This window comes from Typopeltis vanoorti, chromosome 8 (genome assembly GCF_054136105.1).
Source record: "Typopeltis vanoorti isolate ZY-2024b chromosome 8, IOZ_Tvanoo_1.0, whole genome shotgun sequence".
In the NCBI taxonomy this organism is placed as follows: domain Eukaryota; kingdom Metazoa; phylum Arthropoda; class Arachnida; order Uropygi; family Thelyphonidae; genus Typopeltis; species Typopeltis vanoorti.
Genome location: NC_143556.1, coordinates 150,081,774 through 150,100,925, shown reverse-complemented (window position 1 = coordinate 150,100,925; position 19,152 = coordinate 150,081,774). Strand labels below are relative to the sequence as shown.

General features: G+C 36.9%; 1 protein-coding gene across 3 annotated transcripts in view; it reads right to left on the bottom strand.

Annotated features, from left to right (window-relative positions):
* jet (F-box and leucine rich repeat protein jetlag) overlaps positions 1 to 18,934 on the bottom strand; it is a 70,705-nt gene extending 51,771 nt beyond the window's left edge. For 2 of the 3 annotated variants that reach the window (XR_016548699.1, XM_090397009.1), the window contains exons 1-2: positions 18,710 to 18,838; positions 17,868 to 18,438 (exon numbers count right to left, since the gene is read on the bottom strand). Coding sequence is in view for 2 of the 3 variants with exons in the window: in XM_090397009.1 (XP_090253135.1) it covers positions 17,868 to 18,430 (563 nt within the window). In the remaining variant the exon portion in view is untranslated. Of the gene's footprint in view, positions 1 to 17,867; positions 18,439 to 18,709; positions 18,839 to 18,878 lie in introns of those variants that run through there. The other variant, XM_090397010.1, reaches the window with a different exon arrangement.
* Between the last annotated feature and the right edge of the window lie 218 nt (positions 18,935 to 19,152).

The following is a 19,152-nucleotide window of genomic DNA, read 5'->3' as shown; positions in this document are numbered from 1 at the left end:
GTCTCCAACCACTGTTGTGTGGGCCTCACCTTATTGTGCAGGGACCGAGTCCTGTTGGAAGGTCCACTGCCTACTGTGAAACAAAGTGTTATTCAGGAGCCATACCACAGGTTCCAGCACAGTTTGGAGAGGTACTTGATACACTTTGGTAGAGGTTTTGACCCCTTTCTCACAGAAATGCAACTTGGATACTCCCTGATACATCCCTCCCTCCCCCAAACCATCACTGGCATGGGGTGATGATGACCTCTCTGAATTCTGGATGCTATGGTATGTGCTGTGCGACTATCTGGGGCATATAGCCAAATGTTTTGGGTGTTAAACAACTCTTCAATTGTGAAAATCTCATTTGTGAAGATGATATCTCTATCTGCTGTTCATGTACCACCAGAATAAGGGGTTGTTATAGGATCAATGCTGGAGAAGTTCTACAGAAAACAGTGGGAGATTGGGGGAGAATCAGAGGTTATCCCTGGAAACTGTATAAAAAGGGTGCGAGCAGGGGAGTGAGAAGCAAGTTTTTTTCGTGCAGTTATAAATGATTGGAATGCTTTGCAATAAGAGTGTGGTGTCTGCAAGGAATTTGAGTGTGTTTAAGACATGGTATGATGAGCTATGTGTGTGATAGAAGGTCGTCCCAGATGAGTCTTTGACTACATGAGGTCAAAGAAATGGAAATAACAAGAACAGAAAGAAAATTTAAAACATTTGTTTACAAAACTAGATTATTAAATGACACAAATATACAATGGCTATATGGACAAAAAATTAACCAATATTTAGATAAAATAAAACAAAATAAAAAAAAATGGCTTAATATAAAAACGATACTAAATGCAGCAGCATATGAAAACTTAGGAAAGACCAAAAAATTCAATAAAAAGAAAAAAACTGAAAATATGGGATGATACAATCAAAGAAATAATCAAAATGAAAAAAGAAACATATCATAAATGGTTAAGAAATTAAAGATTTGAAGATGAAATAGGATATACAAAAATAATAGCCATAGCTAAGAGAAATCAGAAAAAGACAAAGAATCATGGAACAAATTCGTTTCTAATTTAAGACATGATTTATATAAAATAAAACCCAAAAGGTATATAAGAGTTTGAAACATTTAAGTACAGATACTAAATTAATTAAACACCAAATTAAAATGAGAAGAATTTCTATACAGAATTACGGACAGATAAATATTTTAAAAAAGATAACTGGCAAACATTTAATGAAAATGAAAAGGAAATAACTGAAGAAGAATTAGAAATCAGCCTGAAAGAAACAAGAAATGGAAAATCACCTGGAGAAGATAAGCTAGGTTCAGAACTATATAAATATTTAGGAACAAGGTTCAAAGAAAGACTCCTCTTCTTCTTCTTCCTATCATGGAATATAGGCCATGTGGCCTGTTCCGGTCTCATGCCATCTCTTTCTTGGTCTTCCGATTCTTCTTTTTCCACTTATTTTGTATCTAGAAAGACTCCTATTATTAAAAGAAAGACTCCTATTATTTTAAAATAAAATCTATTCAACTGGTAACCCCCCAATAGAATGGAAAAAAGGAATTGTGATTCCTATATTTGAAAAAGGTAATAGAGATGACTCCAAAAACTATAGAGGTATAAGTATACTAAATTCCTATAACAAAATATATAACAGCATTTTAAATAACAAACTAATAAAATATTCTGAAAACTTTATTTTAGAAGTACAGAACAGATTTAGAAAAGGATGATCATGCATTGACCCAGCTTTCTGCCTAAAATTAATAATAGAGAAAAGAAGAGAATACAATTTAGAAACACATATTACATTTATTGACTTTGAAAAAGCATTTCAAAGTCGGAAATTTTAAAATGCTTCTTTTGACAAAGTCAAAAGAAGCATTTTATTTAACATATTAAAGTAAGACAAATACCAAATAATATCCTAAAAGCTTTCATATGTATATATGAAAATAATCAAATACAAATAAGATTAAATCATGAGCTATCATATATGAGAGAGATAAACCAAGGAGTCCAACAGGGATGTCCCCTTTTAGTGACTCTTTTTAACATTTACCCAAATAAAATAATAATAAAATGAAATAAAATTTTCCATTGGTAAGGAAAGCAAAACTGGAATAGGAGAAGAGATTGGCACTAAGATCCAAAGAAAATCCTAGGGAATTTTTTTTAGCTATGTGGCCAGTAGGAGGAGAAATGATTGTGGAAGAATGACATTGCAGGATAAAAATGAGAATACAGAGACTGATCCAGAGGACATAGTGGAATTGTCCTCTGGATAATTCTGGAGGTGCAAGAGGAGAGTGTGTTCCAAATACTGAGTACTCTGGGTACCAGTAAAGCTGTGGGACTGGATAGTATTTCACCATGGATTTTGAGCAAATGTGCTAAGGAACTGACAGCTCTGTTGACCTGGCTCTTCAATAAGTCTGGCTACAGGAATAGTAAGATAGCACTATATTACCTTCCTTCCATACCCAAGGAATGGAAAGAAGGTAAGATAGTGCCACTGCACAAGGGTGGTAGCAGACTCTTCTTCTTCTCTCTTCCATCATCTATGTGGATGATGATGAGGCTGAATGAACTCTTTCCACTTCTGTCTGTCCCGGGAGAGTCCGAACAATTCTGTCGAGTTTGGTGTAACTTGTTGTGATTTGGTTTTCAGGTCTTCTTTTATTTTGTCTATCCATCTAATTCTGGGCCATCCTTTGGATCTTTTACCTTCAATCGTTGTATTCAGGGCTTTAGATGGTAGTCTTTCTGTTCCCATTCTGGTCACATGGCCAAACCATCGCAGTCTTCTTTCTTGGATTTTGTTTATTACTGTTATTTCTTGTTTCAGTCATTTCCTCATGTCTTCGTTTCTTAGTCGATCCAGCAGAGATACTCCAAGTAATCTTCTTAGCCAACCCATTTCAGTAACTAATAATTTTTTCTCTTCAGCCTTTTTGAGATTCCAGCATTCACTTCCATGAGGAGTATTGGGAGTACCATTGTTTCATAGATTCTTACTTTTGTTACCAGTTTGATGTCTCTTGACTTCCATATTTTATTAAGTCATCCAAAAGTTTGGGATGCTTGACTGATTCGTCTGTTTATATCTTTTGTAATTTCATCATTGTACTCAATAACTCCTCCAAGGTAAATGAAGTTTTCTACCTGCTCTACTATAAATTTAGATTGGTGCTTCTTTTTCCTATTTGCATAATTTTTGTTTTGTCTATATTTATGTTTAATCCAGATTTTATACATCATCAATTTCCTGACATGTACCCTCAAGGGGTGTACAGGATATGATAGTACTACATGAAAAATTAGGAAAATTATTATTATTATTATTATTACTACGGGCTACTCCAGGAGTCCTTAGACTCATCGAGGGAGGCCCTAAACATCATGTTCACACAGCTGTTCAACATTCTCACAGTATCTATCATACCTTGCCTTGAACTCTCTCACTGTCATAGCACCCACAACAGACTCTGGCAGCTTATTCCACTCATTTACCACTCTAAAAGTAAAGAACCCAGCTCTAACACCCCTGCTAACCATGCTCTTGCCCAGCTTCCATGGGTGTCCCCTAGTTCTCCCACCACCAGTTCTGATCTCAAAAATATCATCTGAATTAATCCTATAGAATCCTTTTAGCAATTTGAATGTCTCAATCATATCTCCCCTTTTCCGCCTATCAACTAGTTTCTGCAACCCACAAATCTTCAACCTGTTCTCATATGGTTCATTCCATAGACCTGCTATCATCTTAGTCACTCGCCTCTGGATCCTCTCCACCTCCTCCCCATCAAGAAGGAACCGAGGTGACCAAATCTGGGCACAGTAGTCGAGATGAGGTCTTATCAGGGCTCGGTACAGAGGTACAATAACTTGTTTTTCTCTGCTCGTCAAGGTATTTTTCAACAACCAAGTGAGTTGATGAGCTGATTTAGCTACTTTCGCAATGTGCCCTCTAAACTTCATCTCCCTATCCATCAACACTCCCAAGTCCCTGGCCTCATCAATCTCTTGGAGTACAGTTCCACCAATGTGGTATACTGCTGCTAATCTTTTCACTCCGAAATGCATAACCTTACATTTTGTCACATTAAATTGACATCCATTCTCCTTAGTCCAGAACTCCAATCTATCTAAGTCATCATGCAAGACTTTGACATCTTCTGCATTCACTATCGCCCTACCCAACTTTGCATCATCAGCGAACAAATGAACTGTCCCACTTAGACCCTTCCCTATATCGTTAATGAACAGATTAAACAGCAGTGGTCCAAGAACAGAACCCTGTGGCACACCACTAGTCACAGGCCGTTTTTTGGACTCTACTCCTGAATAAACTACTCTTTGATATCTCTCCATCAACCACCCAGCTATCCATCTCACCAACCCTATATCCATTCCCATATGTTGTAGTTTACGGATTAGAATTCCATGTGGTATCCTGTCAAACGCCTTTGCCAGGTCCAGCAGTATCACTGTAAACCCATTTCCCTTATCCAGTTCAGCCGTCACCTTGTTATAAAACTTGAGCAAGTTACTGAGACATGATCTACCCTTCACAAAGCCATGCTGTCCTCTGTATAGTATCTCATTTTCATCAATCCATTCCTGTATTTTTCCCTTGACTACTTTCTCCAAGACCTTGACAACGACTCCTGATATGCTGATCGGTCGGTAATTTGCAACCATAGTCTTGGATCCTCCTTTATGCAGTGAAACTATTTTCCCCTCTTTCCACGCCTTCGGGACTAAGCCAGACCTGAGGCTCAGATTAAACAACATGGTCAAGGGCACTGATAATTCATTAGCCGCTTCATGCAAGACCCGTGCCGGTATACCATCCAATCCCACAGATGTATTCACATTAAGGTTCTGTAATAGACTATTCACCTCCACTTCATTCATCACAATTCCCGTATAAACTAATGGTTCCTTCATTTTTCAACGTCACCACCTGGATGATATACTTTTGCAAAGTGCGCGCTCAGTAACTCCACTATATCGACTAGTTCAGTGAACTCTTTACCATCGTCATTCCTTAAAATCATTTTGCCATGTACAGTTTTTTTCTTGCTTGCAGCATATTGAAAGAACTGTTTGGGATTCTCTTTAGCTTGCATAGCTAGTTTCCTTTCATAATCGGCTTTTGCTGTTTTTACCACACTCGTTACCCTTCTGGCCTGTACTTTATACCGTTCGTGTGCCTGCAGGTCACCCCTTTCTTTAAATTCCCTCCATAGTTGTTTCTTTTTTTGCAGCTCAAGCTTAATGGTGTTATTCATCCATTTAACCCCTCCTTGTTTCACTATTCGGACCTTAGGTATACAATCAGCCATAACCTCCTGTAAATGCTCTTTGATCACTTCCCATGCTCTATCGACGTCCAGCCCTTGCAGTTGTACATGCCATGGCACTGATCCAAGCAATCTCCTAAGCTTGTCATACTTGCCAGCATGGTAATTCCAGATATACCCTGTCTTAATCACAAATTTCACACCTTTAGCCACCTCCCAGGTCAAGACCTTATGATCACTCTCACCAATAGGTGGCAACATGGTCATATTCATTACAGTCAAATTCTCAGATACTATTACCAGGTCAAGCACTCTCACACTCCTAGTATTTTCAATTACATGCTGTTTCAGATAGTTATCCCTTAATAATTGAATAAAATCCATTTCCTTCCTCACAAGTGTCCTCTCCTCCTTCCAATCAATGTTACCATAGTTGAAATCCCCCATAATAATTACCCTCCTTCCACTCATTTCATCAATTTGTTTATGCATACCATCTCCACCATCTATTCCATCACCTGGTCTATAGCAGCACCCAACTGTATATTTTATTCTGCCAGTATTAATCTCACACCAAATAGCCTCAAATGAGCTCCTTTCACTATCCTGCAATACTTCAATTCTCCTTGGCTGCAGTTCATCAGCTATCATCAATAACACCCCTCCCCCAATTTTATTCTCTCTGTCCCTCCTAAACATACTATAACCTACACATTCTATCCCACTAACTATATCATCTTCCGTCAGCCATGTTTCACTAATGCCAATAACCTGTGGCCAGGAAGAGCCAATCAAGGCCAAAAATTCTTCCTTCTTGTTCCTAATACTCCTGGCATTAGTATACATGAATTGCAGTGTTCCCTTTGTCCCACCCCTAACTTGATGCGTTATTCTAAATATCCCATTCCCATTTTTTGTCCTTATTGCTTGCTCAGGTACATTATATACATTTTTACACTCCACTGTCTCACTGATGTCTGGATATCCACTCCCCCCCCCTCCTCGGTAGTTCTAGTTTCCCTGGTTCTGCACATCCATTTTCACTTCATTCAGCAACACTTTTTCTAGTCTCCGCACACCAAGTCCATTCAAATGCAGGCCATCCATCTTGTATAAGTCCTTTCGCCCATCAAACTCATTCCACACGTCCACAAATTCCACACCACACCGTCCGCATAACCTGCGCATAATATCATTTGCGATTATGGCCCTCCTTCTAAACTCCTCTCTGTCATACCGCGGTAACAGACTCACCATTCTAACTCTGTCACTCTTTTCTTTCGCTACCTTTAACAATACTTTCAAGTCCTCTCTCATAAAAAATTTATCACCTTTCAATTCATTCGTACCAGCCACAATTGTTATTTCTTTCACCCTCTGTTTTTGCACTCTAATGCTCTCACTTACATCCTTAAATTTCGCACCCGGTAAGTACGATTTAGTTACTCCCATCTATTACTCCTCTTAATAACGAGTCACCATACAACACTCTCTCCTTCATTTTGGAAACTCGCCCACGCTGTTTATTTACGTTAGCCGAATCACTCTGGAAAGAGTTTTGCAGGTGCTCTAATTGCCGCTGCGCATCTTGTATCACTGCGCTAATGTAATAGTAATGACATAAATTTATGTCATTACTATTACAATTTTCTTCCAAATCAGTCTGTTACTTGTCAAGACTCCAACATTATCAGATCTTATATTTTTATCGTCTAAGGCACTTTGTACTGTATCAATCCACCTATATCTTGGTCATCCTCTGCCTCCTATTCCAGTCCATCTAGTTTTGCAGAGTACAATCACTTCCCATTGGTAGTTGTCTAATTCATGCAGTAGTATTTCCAATACTCCTTCCTGGTAAAGAGTTCTTACATTCCATGTTCCTATGCTTGTTATGTTCTTCCTGTCTATTAGGTGATGTTTTGTTCCAATTGCATATTTTTTGCCTTCACTATCTTCGACCCCTAATAGTAGGCACGATCCTTGTTTGACCGCGCAAGCATGTATCTTCAGGTTGGTTAGAGTTCATTCGGTTTCAATGGTTAAGTTTTCGTCAAGTGTCAACCATCCCTCTTAAATCTGATTTCAGCAGCTTTTTTTTTAGTAGACAGTGGAAACTACAGTTTGCAAGGAAAGAGTCACTCTACCGCCTTCGAGTTGCTCTAATAGCACTAGGGGGGGGGAAGGAGCAAGAAGTAAGAGAGAGTAGAGGGAAAGAAGAACAGAAGACCAGTCTCCAGATATGATATACCAAGTGTATATTGTATGAAGTAAGATCAGGTTTAGCTCGAGCATCTCAGGTTTGCCATGCTCGTACTCACCAACGTGAGCCCCTGAGAGGAGGCGGACTGGAAGTGTCTAATCATAGGCTAGTTTGTGTCTCATCAGTAGTTAAGATTTAGGAAAAATTAGTGAGGGATCGTATACAGCATTGAACAGATGAGGGTAATGTTATCTGTGAGAGTCAACATGGATTTGTTAAGGGGTGCTCTTGTTTTAGTAATATGCTAGCCTTTTATAATAAAGTTAGAAGAAAAGAAGATTACGGAAAAGCATATACTTCCATTTTCTTGGACTTATCGAAGGCATTTGACTGGGCGCCACATGATGACAAACTGATATTTAAGTTGCAGCACATGGGTTTGGATGTCAGGTTGGTCAACTGGATTCAGGATTGGCTGTCCGATAGGTATCAGAGAGTTGCATATGGTGGGGCAGTTTCAAGGAGGCAGAGGGTTAAAAGTGGGGTCCCACAGGAACCAGAACTGGGACCTATATTGTGAAGCTGGGAAGGATTATTAGTAATAGTGCAGATGTAGTAGCCCTGCAAGAGGATTTGAATAAGCTAGACAGGTCGGCAAATGACTGGGGGTGTTGGTTTAATGCAGTAAAATGTAAGGTCTCGAGGTATGGGACACATAGATGGGATGCTACATACTCTATTGGAGGAGCTGTACTGGAGGAAGTAGAGGAGAAAACAGATCTGGGGATGATGATTGACAGAAACCTGAAATTCAGGAGACATACTGTAAAGGTGGTGAAGGTAACAGAGGATTGCTGCAATAATGAGAAGGACGCTGACCTGCAGGTATAAAAGAATTATCATTCCTTTGTATAAGACTCTGATGACTATTGTTCTCAGATTTGGTCCCAGGAGTTGAAGGAGATAAATTAACTGTGGAAAGCTACAAAGGCAGATAACAAAGATGGTTTCAGGACTGTACAATGTTAATTATGAGGATCGACTGAGGGAATGTGGACTGCAGAGTTTGGTGGATAGGAGGAGGAGAGATGATATGATTGAGACTTTTAAACTGCTGAGAGGTGGTTACAGGGTTGACACTAGGAAGTTATTTCGCTTGGCTGAACAGCAGGAAGGAGTGATAACAAGGAGACATCGCTGGAAGTTACGGAAGGAAACAGTGAGCAAGAGGGTAAGGAGTGGATTCTTTGCATTGAGGGTGGTTGAAAAAAGGAATGCATTGCCTGATAGAGTGCTGAGAGCGAGAAGGGTCAATGAGTTTAAAGAGTGATATGATAGACTGTGTGTTTCCTAGGGAGGACTTCCCGCGATGAGTCTTTTCAATCCATGGAGGCCTGAATAATAATAAGGTATTAAACTTTCTCCTACCATGAACTAAAACACTCTCCTTTTTGCTGATGACCAAATAATAATTACAAATTCTGCAGATAACTTAAAGAATCATCATCATCAAATTCCTGACATGTACCCTCATGGGGATGTACAGAATATGATAGTACTACATAAAAATTTACATCATTACTAACATCCATCTACAATTTTCATCCAAATCAGTCTGTTACTCGTCAAAACTCCAACATTATCAGATCTTATATTTCCATCGTCAAAGGCACTTTGTACCATATCAATCTACCTATATCTTGGTCTTCCTCTAGGTTGTTTTCCTGCCAACCTGGCAGAGAACACTTGTTTTGCTAATCTTTCCTCACCCATTCTGTTTAAGTGACCATACCACCTGAGATTAGCTCTGCTAACGCAATCCTGGATGCCGACAATGACAAGTTCTTTCCTAACATCCTCGTTTTTAATATGATATTGCCATTGATGCCATCAATTCACACCTCTAATCTTTCTCAGGACTCTCATATCTGCGGTCTCTAGTCATTGGTCAAGAGTTTCACTTCTGACCCAGATCTCAGATCCATAAGTTAAAACTGGTTTGAACACTGTCTTGTATACAGCTAATTTAGTGTTCCAACTAATTTCTCTCTTATTCCATATGAATTTATTCAATTGACTTCCTACCATACCAGCTTTGTTGATTCTGTCGTCTATTTCCATATTTAATTTACCATCTTCACTAAAAATCGTGCCTAAGTAGCTGAAATGTTTTACTTGTTCCACAGGTTCCCCGTTCACATCACAGCTGACATTTTCAACAATTCTACCTATTTTCTTCATCTTTTTAATTCTGACCTTCACACCATATCTATTACAACAGTTATTCAATTTAGTCAGGGAATCTTGCAAACTTCTAGCAGATTTATTTAGAAGTATAACATCGTCCGCACAAAGCAAAGAGCTGACATTAACATCTCCAATTCTGATATCATGTTTAATACCACTTTCCTTCATAATGTGATCCATATAGATAACGAATAACAGAGGGGATAATGTACATTCTTGTCACAAACCAGATATAACATTAAACCATCTTCCTGTACTTCCATCAATTCTAACAACTGATTTACAACTCAAATAAAGCCTAAGTATTGCTTGATATAATACGCCATTGACAACATATAACTGTAGCATATTGAATAGCTTCTCTCTCTCTCTCTCGGCACCTTGTTATATGCCTTTTTGACAAAGTGACTGACAAAACTTAAATACAGTTCTTGGATATATTCCCATGCTTCCGCAACTATTTGTCATAAAGTGAAGATCTAATCCTGACAGCTACTATTTGGCCTAAATCCAGCTTGTTCTTCACCAAGCTTCCCTTCCACAATTCTTCTCAACCATTTCTCAAGTATACTTGCATAGATCTTGCCAAGAGCACTCAGTAGGGAAATATCTCTGTAATTCAAACATTCAGTTTTATTTCCCTTTTTATATATGGGTACTATGAGAGCTCTACTCCAATCATCAGGAATTCGACCCTTTGTCCAGGCTTTCTGAACTATACAGTACAGCTACTGTAAGACTTTTATACCACCATACCTCAGCATTTCTAGTCGAATATCATCTACTCCTGCTGCCTTTCCACATTTCAAGATTTTCATGGCTTTTTCTACTTCAAGTATGGATATGTATTCCTGACTGTATACCCGTTGAGTGTTTTTTACCACTGTGCTGTTTGTTTCATTTAGCAATTTTTCGAAGTAATTACTCCATACTTCAAGGATATCTTTTTCTCCTATTTTCATGTCACCTTTATCATCTCTAACTCCTTTTACAGTACTCTTTCCTCCATTTCTAAGCTTCTTCAACAACCTTCATAATATCTTACTACCTTCTTGATATTTATTTTCTGTGTTCTTGCCAAAGTCCTCCCATGACTTTTGTTTAGCTAGTTTTACAGTGTTTCGTTTTCTTACATTTGTCTCTGTATTCTCTAAGAGCAAAAGCTGACTTATTTGCCAGAAACTTTTGATATGCTTTCTTCTTTTCCTTCACTGCCTCTTTAACTTCATGTGTCCACCAGGGAGTTCTGATTTTTCTATCCTTGCAGACAACCTCACCCTCTCTGGCTGAATCAATCAAGGTATTCTTCAAGGCTTGCCACTGAATCTCTAAAGTTTGGTTCCTGTTCTCAAAACTATTTCATTTTTTCTTGAATAATCTTTTATGTATTTTAGTCTACAGTTCACATCTGAGAGCTGCTCAACTTTTATTCGCTATAAAACTTTCTTATATGTTATTCTTTTCAATTCACTTCCAATTTCAAATCCTCCGTAAACTCTGGTGTCCTGCACCAAGAAGAAAACATCACTATCAACAATAACATAATCAATGAGACTTTTCTTATTCCTTGCTTCTTCTCTCCATGTGAATTTGTGCACATTTTTATGTTGGAACATGGTGTTAGTAACAACCAGTCCATGTCCTGAGCAGAAATCCAAAAGGTATTTGCCATTATTATTAGCTTTGCTCTTTTCTCCAAATTTTCCCAAAATATTTTTGTATGTCTGACAATCATTTCCTAATCTGCTATTTAGATTCCCAACAAGGACCAACTTTTCCTTTTTCATTGTCATCATCATCACATTCCTGCCATGTACCCTCAAGGGGTGTACAGGATATGACAGTACTACATGAAAAATTTACATCATTACTAACTTCCTATCTACAATTTTCCTCCAAATCAGTCTGTTACTTGTCAAGACTCCAACATTATCAGATCTTATATTTCTATCGTCTAAGGCACTTTGTACCGTATCAATCCACCTATATCTTGGTCTTCCTCTGGGTCGTTTTCCTGCCAACCTGGCAGAGAACACTTGTTTTGCTAATCTTTCCTCTCCCATTCTATTTAAGTGACCATACCACCTGAGATTAGCTCTGCTAAAGCATTCCTGGATGCTGACAATGTCAAGTTCTTTCCTAATATCATTTTTAATATGATATTGCCATTGATGCCATCTGTTCACGCCTCTAATCTTTCTCGGGACTCTCATATCTGTGGTCTCTAGTGTTTGGTCAAGTGTTTTACTTCTGACCCATCTCTCAGATCCATAAGTTAAAACTGGTTTGAACGCTGTCTTGTATACAGCTAATTTAGTGTTCTGACTAATTTCTCTCTTATTCCATATGAATTTATTCAATTGACTTCCCACCATACCAGCTTTGCTGATTCTGTTGTCTATTTCTATATTTAATTTACCATCTTCAGTAAAAATCGTACCTAAGTAGCTGAAATGTTTTACTTGTTCCACAGGTTCTCCATTCACAACACAGTTGACATTTTCAATGATTCTGCCTATTTTCATTGTCTTTGTCTTTTTATCGCTGACCTTCATACCATATCTATTACATCAGCTATTCAATTTAGTCAGAGAATCTTGCAAACTTGTAGCGGATTTATTTAGAAGTATAACATCATCCGCATAAAGCAAAGAGCTGACATTAACATCTCCAATTTTGATATCAGGTTTAATACCACTTTCCTTCATAATGTGATCCATATAGATAATGGATAACAGACGGGATAATGTACATTTGTCTCACACCAGATTTAACATTAAACCATTTTCCTGTACTTCCTTCAATTGTAACTGCTGACTTACAACTCAAATAAAGACTAAGTATTGCTTGATATAATGCCCCATTGACACAATATAACTGAAGCGTGTTGAATAGCTTCTCTCTTTGCACCTTGTCTTATGCCTTTACCAAATCAACAAAACTTAAATACAGATTTTTGTTATATTCCCATGCTTTCTAAACTATTTGTCGTAAAGTGAAGATCTGATCCTGACAGCCTCTATTTGGCCTGAATCCAGCTTGTTCTTCACCAATCTTTTCTTCCACAATTCTTCTCAACCATTTCTCAAGTATACTTGCATAGATCTTGCCAGGAACACTCAGTAGGGAAATACCTCTGTAATTCTCATATTCAGTTTTATTTCCCTTTTTATATATGGGTACTATGAGAATCTACTCCAATTATCGGGAATTCGTCCCTCAGTCCAGGCTTTCTGAACTATGCAGCAGCCACTATAAGACTTTTATACCACCATACTTCAGCATTTCTGGTCGAATATCACCTACTCCTGCTGACTTTCCACATTTCAAGCCTTTGATGGCTTTTTCTACTTCAAGTATGGATATGTATTCCTGACTGCATGCCTGGTCAGTGTTTTTTATCACTGTGCTGTCATCACTGCTTGTTTCATTTAGCAGTTTTTCAAAGTAATTACTCCATACTTCAAGGATATCTTTTTCTCCTGTTTTCATGTCACCTTTATCATCTCTAACTCCTTTTACAGCACTCTTTCCTCCATTCCTAAGCTTCTTCAACAACCTCCAGAATATTTTGCCACCTTCTTGATATTTATTTTCTATATTCTTGCCAAAGTCCTCCCATGACTTTTGTTTAGCTAGCTTTACACACTGTTTAGCTTTCTTACATTTGTCTCTGTATTCTGTAAGAGCAAAAGCTGACTTATTTGCCAGGAACTTTTAATATGCTTTCTTCTTTTCCTTCACTGCCTCTTTAACTTCCTGTGTCCACCAGGGAGTTCTGATTTTTTTATCCTTGCACACAACCTCACCACATGCCTCTCTGGCAGAATCGATCGTTTTCTTCAGAGTTTGCACTGAATCTCCAAGGTTTGATTCCTGTTCTCAAACTCTTTCATTTTCTTTTCAATAATCTTTCTGTATTTTAGTCTACAGTTCACATCTGAGAGCTGCTCAACTTTTATTCGCTTTAAAACTTTCTTACATGTTATTCTTTTCAATATGAAATTCAATTTTATCCTGCTCAAGACTAAATAGTGATCGCTTCCAATTTCAAATCCTCTGTACACTCTGGTGTCCTGCACCACAAAACATAACTATCAACAATAACATAGTCAATGAGACTTTTCTTATTCCTAGCCTCTTCTCTCCATGTGAATTTGTGCACATTTTTATGTTGGAACATGGTGTTAGTAATAACCAGTCCATGTCCTGAGCAGAAATCCAACAGATATTTTCCATTATTATTTGCTTTGTTCTTTTCTCCAAATTTTCCCAAAATATTTTTATATGTCTCACAATCATTTCCTACTCTGCTATTTAGATCCCCAACAAGGACCAACTTTTCCTTTTTCATTGTGTCAGTTGCTTTTTCTAAAGCGTCAAAAAATTCCTCCACTTCTACTTTAGTAGAACCTTCTGTGGGACCATAGGCACAAATAAGTCTCATTGTCCAGTTCCCCATTCTCTTATTTGCCCCCCTTACTCTACTTGAGACTGACTGCCATTCAAGAAGATTAGCCTCATATTTTGTGTTGAATATTTTGGCTACTCCTTTTCCTTGATTGTCATTGCCTGAATATAACATTTTGTATTTATTGTTCAGAAAGATCTCACCAGTTTTGGTCTTTTTTGTTTCAGTCACCCCTATTATGTCGATCTGGTACTTATCTAATTCCTCAGCTAGCTCCATTTCTTTGCCATTCAGGCTTCTTATGTTGATAGTACCGATCTTAACTCTGGTGATGTTGAGTTGGGGTTTGTTTTCAGATTTGTTCCAGTAGCTTACTTTTTGCTGTTCGCCCTGGTTCCCTGGCGAAAACAACGGGGGCCTTGTTTAACCGGGCTACGCTCCCAGCCGGCATGAAATTTTGTCATGTTGTACCATCATTTTTCATTGTGTCAGTTGCTTTTTCTAAAGCATTAAAAAATTCCTCCACTTCTACCTTAGTAGAACCTTCTGTGGGACCATAGGCACAAATAAGTCTCATTGTCCAATTCCTCATTCTGATATTAGCCCACATAACTCTACTTGAGACTGCCTGCCATTCAAGAAAATTAGCCTCGTATTTTGTGTTGAATACTATGGCTATGCCTTCTTTTCCTTGATTGTCATTTCCTGAATATAACATTTTGTATTTATTGCTGAGAAAGATCTCACCAGTTTTTGTTTCAGTCAACCCAATTATGCCGATCTGGTACTTATCTAATTCCTCAGCTAGCTCCATTTCTTTGCCATTTCAGCTTCTTATGTTGATAGAAACCGATCTTTATCTCTGGTGATGTTGAGTTGGGGTGTGCTTTCAGATTTGTTCCAGTAGCTGACTTTTTGCTGTTCGCCCTGGTTCCCTGGCGAAAACAAGAGGAGCCTTGTTTAACCGGGCGACGCCTTAGCTGGCATGAAATTTTGTCATGTTGTACCATCATTTTGTATACTGGTTTAAGCCAATAAGAATAGAATTTGGTCCGCTAAATCCCAAATTGCCAGCCCATCCTCGTTTGTTCAGTATCCAGGTAGATACCCAACAGGGTGCACAACGAGAAGGTAAGGATTGGACATTAGGTCAGAAGCCCTGGTCAGTTCTCCGCATTCATTTAAAGGCTATGTGGAGGTCTCCTCTCAGTTATACAGCTTTGACCGTTAAGCTTCCCTAACTTAAAAAAGGTATTTTAAATTTAAATGAGATAGCCAAAGATTATGGAATGATAATATCTACAGATAAAAATGAAAACAATGGCTTTTAAAGGACAAGATCCAGTATGAACTAAAATAGTAATAGATAAGATTTTGAAATAGCTGAATTCATTTAACTACCTAGGATGTATGATTACATATGAAAATGAAAAAAGATAAAAATCTAAAAATTGAAAAATATTTAAAAATCTCATTTCATCTTCCTTTTTCCATCTTTTACCTTGCATTGTATAGGGTTTAATAATCATCTGATCTCAAACTGTTCACAGGATAAGGTGGTCAGCCCTACGCCCTGGTGTATCCTATGTTCTGTACTGTTGAGTTCTTAAGGCCAGTTTGACTGCTTTGCAGGATGAAAAACCCCAAGATAAACTGGAGAAAAAACCCTACTGTCCAAGACTGGCTAACTTGGTTATGGTCGAGGAAGAACCTTCAGCTCCTGACTCACTGTCAGGAATCGAACCTGGGAAACTCCTTCCCCAAGCATATGGTTGCGAAGCAAAGTAGCCACTAGGCTAACCACATGGACAATATTTAAAAATAACAGGTGTAATTAACTCTATATTTAAATCTAACCTAGTAAAAAACAAATCAGGCTAAAAGTATACAATACATTAGCCCACCAATCCTATTGTATGGAAGTGAAACCTGGACAATAAAACAAAAAGACAAACAAAGATTAATAACAGGTGAAATGAAGTTTATGAAAAACTGCAAAGTATACTATATTTGATCACAAAAGAAATTACGAAAGAATTAAACCAGGAATCAGTAATAGAAAAAATTAAAAAATACAAACATAAATGGATGGAACACGTTGAAAGAATGAAAGCAAAAGGATTACCAAAACAAGCCTTAAATTACAAACTGTTAGATAAAAGAAAAGACATCCTCTATCCTTGACAAGCATGATGATAATGATTTTGTGCTTCTCACATAAATGCACGTATGAAGCATAGCTATTGTTCATTTGATTTTTATGCTTTAAATATTTAAATTTATATTAATTGATATAAATTCAAGTATTAAAGGTAATCCTACAATTAATTGCACTGGACCAATTAAGTTGAGTGCTGATGCACTATGCACTCTTAAAACTTTCATACATCAATAAAAATGCAATCATATCATATGGTCAAACTGATGTGAATTTTGTAGTATGGGTAACATAAGCCACACGACAGCACACCCTACCTAAATGGGTACGCAATGCCACTGCTGTATAATAATAATGCAGGGTGGCCCATAAGTCACAAAGGGGCTTAAAATGTGAATAACCTTTTTGATTATTAATTTTTTCATTTACGTTTTTCACATATTCTAAGGAACATTTGGGAAATCAACCATGGAAAAGTTCACAACCCAACAATAAACCACATCACTAGAGTCACAATGGAACTCCTTGGGCACATTTTTGCCAAGTAAATAATATTGCAAAGATCTGCAATTAATTGGTCATCATGTTCTCCAGATCTGGAAGCTCTTCCTTTCTATGAGGTTACCTGAAGGAAAAAGTGTTATGCGAACAAATCCCAGACAGTCAAACAGCTGAAGGAGAACACTTGTGATGAAATTGGGGCACTGCAACCAGAAACATTAACAGTCATCACAGAACATTCTGCAGAAAGCCTCGTCTTTATGAAGTCAAAAATGGAAGGCATTTATTGTTCAGGGTTGTTGTTTTTTGAACTAATAAAAAGAAGATCTCCAGGTTCTGTATTTCATTATAACAAAAATAGGAGAATGAAAATAATTAATAAATAAGTTATTAAATGCTTAAATCCCTTCATGATTTATGGGCCACCCTGTATATAATTTTTAACAGAGATTTTTACTAATAGTCTTAAAATGATATGAAGCTTGAATTAACTTAAAATCTAGCATAGCAAATTGTACTTGTCAAGAAATTATATTTTGTTTAATCCTTTACCTAAATGTAAGCAAACAAATTCTGTGCATTAAGTTTCTTAATGACTAGGCTACTTGTATACAGGGGCTGAACTTTGCATCTAGGCAAATAATGACAATTCAACAGCTTCTGCATACAAGCTGCCGAGTTGTGAAGACTTATGCTTAGATAAAGGATTAAACAATATAATTTCTTGGAAAGTATAATTTACTTTGTCACCTAGGTGAAACAACTCTGCATAATTAAAACATACTTTCTGAAACTTAAAAAAAAAAATTTATTATCATGTGATATGTCACACACTAAAGAAAGTAATACTGTTCTGACGGAAGTGCCAGTTTTTGGGAAATCAGATTAAAGATTTTATATCTGTAGAAATTCTGTGTACTGCTTTAGAATTTTAATATTATGGATGCAATGAATGAACCAAAAGTTAAAATTCGATATACATTATATCAATATAACAGAAGAAACACATTTATATTGCTATTCAATAACTAACTACCTTAGACAATGAGTGGCTAATTCACAAACTGCCTCATCAGTGACTTCCCAGCAACTAGTAAGATCTACATATTCCAATTCAGGGCACTGTACAGCAAGAGACATAACTGCTGTTGCACTCACCCAATGACAGTTCTGAAGAGAAAGTTTTCTCAGCCTATTGCACTTAAGTGCCAACATCTGAAGACTAGGACTAGTAACTGCAGAACATCCAGAAATATCTAATTCCGCAATGGAACAATTAATATCCAATACTGGTCTCAAATGATCATTTGTTACCCATTTACAGTTTCTAAGATTTAAAATTTGAATACTGTTTGCTCCACTAGTGATTACACGAAAAGCTTGAGCTGTTATATTACTACTAACACTTGAGAGATCAATATACTGGCAAGATTTAAAATATTCTGTCACTAATGTTTTAATTTCTGTAGATACTTCTCTCATTCGAAAGAGGTCTTGCCAGCTAAGTAACGGAAGAACATAAACAAATAATATATCATTCCAAGGGATGTCTAAAATTGTAAGTGGGATATAACTGTCTTCTTCTTCTTCAACTTCCATCTCATGTACTGTAAAATAAAATAACAGGAATCAATTCTTAATTATATCCAATAATGTCAAAGAAAAAAAAATAATAAATTATGTGACAAAACAATAAAATATGAAAAGTCCGCTATCGATTAATAATAAAAACCGAGGATTTCGGGGGAAGGAGAAACACTATGACTACAAGGAATTTTATTATATCGGACACATAACATGTATATTTCATTAACAAAACTAACTAAAAAAATAAATGAAAATTAGTGATCCTAAGAGTACTTAAATATGATATCTTACAAGCAGATTTAAGTCAAGCTATCAATAAATAATATTCGAAACCGAAACTTTAGCCTTACATATGTCACAAACAACCCAAAATGAGCTATTCCATTAAAAACATAACGTTCTAAATGTAAATGAATCGAATTAATCCATTTGTAACGTTAAAAGAACAGTGGAAGAATACCTCACATGGACACGATTATACGCGAAGTTAGCCGACTCTGAATTATTTTGTGTTAAGAGTACTAATGAAAAACGTTTTTATTTATTTATTTTTTAACGATAGAGTTATATCTAGGAGAAATAAGCATGCATAATAATAATAATAATGTATAATATTAATATGGAATAATTAAGTCAAAATTAAACCATAAAAATAATTTTAAATACATTTTAACTACCTAAGTTTATACTGAATACTTTATACTGCATAGTTCAGAATTCCTGGACAGAAGGAC